Source organism: Eptatretus burgeri, chromosome 15, assembly GCF_056783735.1.
Source record: "Eptatretus burgeri isolate ZD-2024b chromosome 15, Ebu_testis_v1, whole genome shotgun sequence".
Taxonomy (NCBI): Eukaryota; Metazoa; Chordata; class Myxini; order Myxiniformes; family Myxinidae; genus Eptatretus; species Eptatretus burgeri.
This window is the reverse complement of record NC_140975.1, coordinates 50856759-50864633: the sequence shown is the minus strand read 5'-3', so window position 1 is coordinate 50864633 and position 7875 is coordinate 50856759. Positions and strand designations below refer to the sequence as shown.

General features: G+C 41.7%; 1 protein-coding gene and 1 pseudogene across 7 annotated transcripts in view; one reads left to right on the top strand and one right to left on the bottom strand.

The window, feature by feature from the left end:
* The window catches only part of LOC147012142 (protein YIF1B-A-like), a 44927-nt gene that overhangs the window by 27633 nt on the left and 9419 nt on the right, over positions 1-7875 (top strand). For 5 of the 7 annotated variants that reach the window (XM_085855852.1, XM_085855850.1, XM_085855848.1 and 2 more), the window contains exon 6: positions 4700-4855. In XM_085855852.1, coding sequence (XP_085711978.1) covers positions 4700-4855 — 156 coding nt within the window. Of the gene's footprint in view, positions 1-4699; positions 4856-4956; positions 5091-5771; positions 6238-7875 lie in introns of all 7 variants that reach the window. The other 2 variants (XR_015051472.1, XR_015051473.1) reach the window with 2 other exon arrangements.
* LOC147012143 (uncharacterized) lies at positions 566-2340 on the bottom strand (annotated as a pseudogene).

The following is a 7875-nucleotide window of genomic DNA, read 5'->3' as shown; positions in this document are numbered from 1 at the left end:
ACCTTAGGATCCCAAGCCAGCCACCCTAAACACTAAGCCAACACCAGGCTTTTTACACCGGTCTGTGAATTATGGTATTGATTATAAACACATATTGATGTGTGACATATTATACATATTGCACACACTCACTAATGGAGGTGGAAACTTTGAGACCTGGTATAGATCTGTGTTTGATCTCCTGAAATCCACCCACATTTGGAAATGCTGGCCAACAACAGCAACTTGCACACATAAATATACATACGCGCACATAGTCATAAACACATGCACACACGAGGTGGATTAGTCGAGCAGGAAGATGGGATCCCCATGCACCCGGTTGATATATTTTTCTAACTTACTTTTTTTGCAATTCTCAAGGTGTCCAGTGAATGAATTTTCATGTTCCCATCACGAAATATTGTCCCAAGGGGTCTGTTTGGCATGCAGCCACCAAGGTCGAGGTGTTGACATACTCCTGACCCACCTCCATGGTGGGATCCTTTGACTGCTTCAGCAGCTCCTTGATGACAGAGTACTCTGAAGGGCTGGTTTATGGGGTGAAATAGTTGATGGTTGACTTTCAGGAAGGCTTGGTGCCAGTAGCTGAGATGAAGCCACCAAACCCTGGAACAAGTTGCTTCTCCCTGCTGCTCCCCACCACCCACGCAAGTGACCAGACGTGATACTCTTGGATGCACTTCGAGTACTCTTCACTGTTTATGATGGGTGGAGTGAACACATTCCTTCCTGAAATTTGGGCCCAACTCGATTTATAGACGTGGACAGGGGCCAGGGTCTTAGGCGTGAGGGAGCGCATCTTGTTCAGCTTGGACAGAGGGAGCATCTGATCTTGGTTGGTGGCATCAAACCCAGGTTTTACCTCCTGTATCATGATCCCACCAGCACTGTTCACCACTTTTGAGCCATGGATGTTTGTTGTTATTTTGTTCATATTGTTCCACTCAAGACGGAACATGTCGTTGCCCTCGCCGGTCATAATTTGGGGAGTGAGGGAGGTGGAAACCTCATCAACAGCCTTGGCCTGCGCAGTCTCAAGTTCCATACCAAAGTCATAGGTCTCACAGTGACCCAGCCTACTGAAGATAGTGGTGAGTTGTTTACTGTGGTAGAGGTGGTGCAGAGGAGTATGTGTTTTGACAACTTCCACTCTCCCTTCCTCACAGCACGGCAGATGTCCTGGAACGGTAAAGTGAGCGATGAGCATAATGCAAAACTATTACTACAAAATTTGACAGACCTGTTACTTTAAAAAAAAACTGAGCACATGTCTGGATGGAGGGTTACCTGGCCTATAGAGAGCACGATGCATCTAGTCTTCCCTCACTTCTCCACATCTACATCACCAGAGATGACAAAGTTCAGCAACTTCATGAGGTCAGGTGGGAGGAGTTCATTTGATGACTTGACCTCAAGATCTTCAGCTGTATGAGGCCAGGGAAGTGACCGACTCATTGAATGCCCGCTGGATTATACTACGAAGGAGCAGGGCCACTTCCTCATACTTGTCTTTGGACCCCAGCTTATATGCATAGGCTACCACATCTGCAACGGAGATGCTGGCACTGTAGACCAGGTTAAAGGTGATACAGCCTTTGTCACATGGATTGACCTTGGCAAAGGCGATCCACTCATGAATATCATGGTTCTCAAGTCGGATCTTCAGTTTCTCACTTCTGTACTCTGGATTGGGTAAGCCATTTCTCTCCAACTCTTGGATGTAGAGAATATGCAAGCTGCACAACCTCATTCTGCCCCATCAATCGGTCTTGAATGACTTCAGATGTGCATTAGTCTTACGATCCTGCTCTGTATCAATGGCATGGTTCATAGCTTGGGCTATATCACGCAGGTGATTCACTACTTCAGGGTGAATGACTTGTGACATGATTGGTGGAATTTGGCCACTCTCACAAACAGGTCCTTGCCTTGCACCATACGGTGTTGACTATTTCATAGTTCTAGGGCTTGAGGCTCGATCTGTTTCCAAGTAGGCTCCTTCAAGGCTCTATCTTTGTTCTTGAATACTGGGTACTTGATGCATCGCTCAGTCTTTGCTAACACTTTCAGTTCAAGCCTGTGACAGAAGATGCATTCTGGAGGGAACAGCTGCCTAGCATAGGATGGTGGTTTACGAGGGGAGGGTGATTTTTGATGCCTCACTCGATGTTGCACTACACTTCAAGCAATCTTGGTTTTTAGTAAAGTTTTGGTCGCAGCCTCGATGATAGGCAATTGCTTCTAAATCTGCATCAGCAAGACTCTCTGGAATGCCATTTCAGGCATCATCCATGCAATTGGGTGAATCTTGAGGTTCAGTTAGTCGTTTGTCATGAATACTATGTAGCTGAGGCAGCTAATCAGTGGCAGACCCATTGATATTACTGAGTGGTGTGAAATTGCTATGCTGAATGCCTTTCACATGTAAAATACAACTTTCAGGAGGATGCTTCCGCAGTTCTTCTGACCCACCACCATTATCACTCTTGCATTTCTTTGACTTTGGCATGATTATCCACCACCCCACTATAACTATGCTGCAATTGTTAGTTCACTATCACCATCACCAAAGCACAGTTCTAGTTAATTCTATAATGAAGCCTTCACCTCGAAAAGAAAATAGAGATTACATTAGTAAATAAGCATTTGGATCATGCAGTACAAAAATTACTATGACCACATCAGACACAAGTAAATGGTCAAGCATGAAGATGGGGTCCCCATGCACTGGTTGATGTCTTTTTCTAACTTACTGTTTTTGTAATCCTCAAATTGTCTAGTAAATTAATTTGTATGTTCCCATCTTGAAAACTAATATGGTATAAATGGATTACTTTTTATTGTGGATGACAACCACTCTTTTACCTCATCTGAAACGAGTCAGGAAGCTTGCCATATGGGTGCATTTTAAAAATATATATATATTTGTGCGAATTAATACATAAGAACCCCCTGAATCATGACAATAACCCTCTCAATCGATTCCTCATGCCAAAATTATACTGCAAAAGGGATCATTTGTCTCTGTATGATGTCAAGTTCAAAAGTTATGCCGATTATCGATTTTTGTCGGAAGTCCAAGATGACTTCTTATGTATGCCAATGTGACTGCCAAACCAATTTGGCAGTCATAGCACGTTTTTTTGGGGGGGCATATTTGGCAGTTTGGCAGTCGTAGCAATTTGGCAGTTTTTTTGCAAATATGACTGCCAAACGGACCCCTTGGGGCAATATTTTGTGATGGGAACATGAAAATTCATTTACTAGACACCTCGAGGATTACAAAAAAGTAAGTTAGAAAAACAAGTCTGAAGACGACAATGGTTCACGAGCGGTATTTGACGATGTAGATTGTTTCAGAAGTGCTACCCTACTATCTGTCACCGCCCATTTCTTCAAAACCTATCTTCTCCCTCAAAATTGACCAAATCAAACTGAATTTTTTATATGTTGTACATTTGGCCAATGCGCACAATTTCTCGAGCGAGAATTTCGATTAAAAAAAATCGAGAAAAAAAACAAATTACAAGTGGGCGTGGCTCCGCCAACGCCAGGACACCCATCGGCAGGAAGACAAAACTAGGCATTGATATCAACATTATATTCAAGTTTAATCCAAATCGGATCACATCCCACGAAGTTGTGCTCTGGACAGACAGACATACATACATACATACATACAGACACACAGACATAACGAATATAGTGGTCACCCTGGCTGGCGCTCGTGAACCAATATATCAACTGGGTGCATGAGGACCCCATCTTCCTGCTATACTAGATACTTTGGGACCTGGGAGGACTCCGTTCCACCTTCTGAAACCTGCATATGGAGATAACAACCAACGGCACACGTACTTGCTTGGTTGCTATCCTGGACGATGGGTCTCTGCTCAGATGTAATATACTCGATTTTTTTGCACTTTAGACAGAGTGCTTCCTCTTCATGAAGGACTCCCTGGGATCCTAAACGTCCACCAACTAATGCCTGTAGATGGAACACCCATTTTATCAACAAATTGCCCTGCATGTGCTGCACCAGAAGGATAGTTGCGGATAGCTGGGCTAAGATTCAAGCTCAAGCTGTAGACCTGAAAGGAGACTGCATACCTCTCAGCTATCCCATCAGCCCGATATTTAATGATGAACATGTAGAAATCACAACTTTGGCTTGTGAAGAATACAATATGTAAGCAAATTTTTGGCAAGGATCCAGGTTTCAAGTTAGACTCTGAAGAGGAATTTAAATATATACTAGCATAACCCATGCTCTGCGTGACATGTTGGGGTGGGTGTGTTTGAGAAAAACTGATGCAGAGTATCAGTAGTAATTTTACTTTAATGCAGTAAGTGGAATACGATTTAACTGTTTCAGAAACATTTTATTTACTTTTTTTGTACCATGCACCTCATATGGTCTTTGAGATAATGTAAGCCGAATATCACGTTACTCGAGCGCAGAACAAAGTCGAAGATAGCGTGACATGAAACCACAAACTCGGAAATAATATATAAGATTTTTTTTTCATTCACTACTGGCATTCCTGCTGATCGCATGGCATGACCACTGCTTCATTAGTTTGAGGATATTATGATTGTTCATAAAATGGAAGGTCTTCAAATAACCTGACTTTTAATACGAGAACTTACAGCCTTGGATGTACTGATGCTTAACTTGAAATTCTCTGGCCCTAAGGTTTCGTCCAGAGGCATTGGGCATTCAAGCTGTCCTATGCCTTAGCTGGCAGGCAGTGGAGATGATCACCATCTATGTTGCACTCTACATAACAGCACCCAAGACTAAGTTGGATATCCCTGAACTGATAGCTTACACTGGCTACAAGTATGTCGGGTAGGTTTTTTTTTTTTTTTTTTTGGTATTATTTCTCTTGCACCACTGAATAAATTTTTTGCTACATTTGGTAATCATAGTAGTATGTGCTGTCTCCATAGGTTATCGACCAAGGTTCTTAGAAAAATTGAGATCGGGCAAACAATACCGTTTGGGCAGTTCTAGGTTGATGTGGACCGAATAGAAAATCAAAAGTATCTGGAAGTTCTGAAAAAAAACCAATTTGATTATCAAGGTACTCCCCTGCACTATACATGTACTTCTCCGTTTGATGTGGTTGCACCTTCATGTCGTCTGCGTAGAAATATTTGGAATGGGCATGCAATCATTTCGAAACGCATGTTTTGTCTTCATTATTCATAAACTTAATGCTCTCCTGATGTTTTTTGAGTGACCCAAAGAGATGAAAATTCACAAGGTTCCAGATCCTTGATGTGCGTACGAGGCCTGTTTTGCTTTGGCACAACAAAGCTTCCTCTCTTGCCTTCTGTCCACATTTATGTTCTTTGCCCTCATCCTTATCCTAAAACTGTCCATTCTAATATTGTATATGTTATATGTATGTCAGTATTAATCATTGTACTCCAAGTTAAGCCCCTGACATCTCTATATATTCAGTTAATTGTTCAGGTTCCACATGGCCTGGTTCGTTGGTCCCTATCTCGATTGTAATTTCTGTTCTGTGTTCACTTTCCTCTCCGCCGTACTTTCCCTTACCCTAAAAGAAGTCCGTTAAATTAAAATATAGTGTTGGAAATAATTACACAAGCAGAAGAAAAACAGTGAATAAAATGCAAATGGTGCATGAAAGAATATCTCATCTCATATTTAAATATGAAATTCCCCATAGTGCAGTCACATATTGATGTAATACACTGTGATTGGTTGTCATGCAAGCAAACTGCCACACCTGCAGGACTACAGAAGTACAAGACATGATATCGGAGCAGTGTGGTGAATGTGCGGTGAATACTATCGCTTCTGGGAAAGAAGTAGCACATGACAAGAATATATAAATTAAAGTCTTAACGAGTGAAGGTGACTGCATGTAGCAGATTGAAGCTCAACTTCATGCTTCAGCAGGAGCTGCGTGGAAGATTGAGGAGAATACGTGAAACTGGTACTGTTAACGATACAAGTAGTCGAGGAAGAAAGGACAAACTCTCCAAAAGTGATGTTAAATACTTCAGAGTATGTTCTTTACATGATGGATGACATGATGGATTCAGTGGAGATCTTGCAAATGACCGAGTTGAAAGTGCAGTTGTTAACATTGTTTCAAGAACAGCAAGATACACATTCGTGCAAAGTTGTTTCAATGGATGTGGAGCTGCCCAGAAACTTTTGCCAAGGAGAGGGAAAGGGAGAAACAGTCAGCAAAGGTTTGGACGTTATCTGCGGAAATAGAAGGGTGTCGTAATTTTGCTTTCCTTTTATCATTATTAACCCAACATTTTGTTTTTTACCACTCACCTGTACAAGCATGCATGTTTGGCATACATACTAATGCAAAACATGTAGAGTTCATCATTCTGCAATCTCGGGCACAACCAGAAAAATGCCGAGCGGCCTCCTTTTATGAGTAAACATTCGTTTTGAATTTACTACTGTAGTGATCGCAAATTAAGTCATTTGATTGGCTCCTTTCCACTCTGAGTCTGAGAGGTTGGCTGTTTGAACCTTGGCCGACTCGTACCAAGGATGTATTTTTTGATATTAATGTCATGTTGGATACCTTTAATAACAGGAATGTATAGATTATGTTTATTTATCATAAGTCTAAATACCAAGCATAGATTAATTGTGAGGTTTAACAGACTGAGTGGCTTAATGTTTTGAGCATCCGCTCTGCTTCTGCGAGATCAGGGATTCTATTGTGACCCTGATATTCATAACAGAGACTTTAAATGTTCCGTGCTGCTTCATCGCTTAACGCTCAGCATTTATAGAATAATGCGCGGACATAGCCCGAGGTGTAGCATCCATGGGTCGGAGGAAATTTCTCCTTAATTACCCCGCTGAGTGCAAAGAGAAAAGCGATTTCAGAAAGATGGCATCGTGTGTATGCGGAGTATCCTGGGAAGTTTCATCATTTCACCCAACTTCAGAAGCAGTTTGAAGTCAGGTCTGTCGTCTCGTGTATTTGTCTGCATGTGGTGCATGATTTGCGTTTCAGCTTCTCTATGAGCCTTAGACCCACCATTCGGATATACTCTGAGCTGAGAGAGCAAAACCTGATCAAAGAACGAAGATCTGGTAGTGATCCAGAAAGTCATTAAATAGGTCACTTGCTTGGTTCATTAGTTTCAGTGGTGCATATTGGACATTGGTATAGTTACATCTGCTGTATGATTGTTTGTCTGAAAGTATTGTCTCAGTGTATTTTAAGTACAACAAATTCACAGACTCTGATTCTATCTCGAGCTCTATCTCTATCTATCTATCTCGATCTCTCTCGCCCCACAACAGTTCAAGACATGCCAAAGAATGTACGTATAACAAAACGGTTTTACCAAAACCTGCTTATACCAGGTGGAAGATGTTCAATATTTTATGCCTTTGCCTTGTTGGCAAACTACAAACTCAGTCTGATATCCATAAACTCTACTTTCCACTCCTTTGGACAAATGATGCCAACTATCATCACGATTGATTATACGACAAAGTTTATTGACCGGCCATCTTGCAGTCATTGTCAGTGGCTTCTTCTTATTATTTTTAAACACATACTCACTTTACCACCAGCAAGTTCCAGGCCCTTTGTGAGGAAATGTCAGATATGGATATCGATTTGTTTTGTTTAACTGACACATGACTGCCTCACACTCTAACTATCTCTCTCTGAAAGGACCGTCTGGCAAACCCTCCTATCTACTTTCAAAACAATCCTTTTGAGGCAGTTCAGTCATTAGAACTCCTTCGTCTATCTTTGTTGGACAAATCACATTTCAAAATTGGCCTCCAAATCCAGCTGCTGACTGTGCATCCTCAGTCATACAAAGTCCTTCCTTGGCACACCT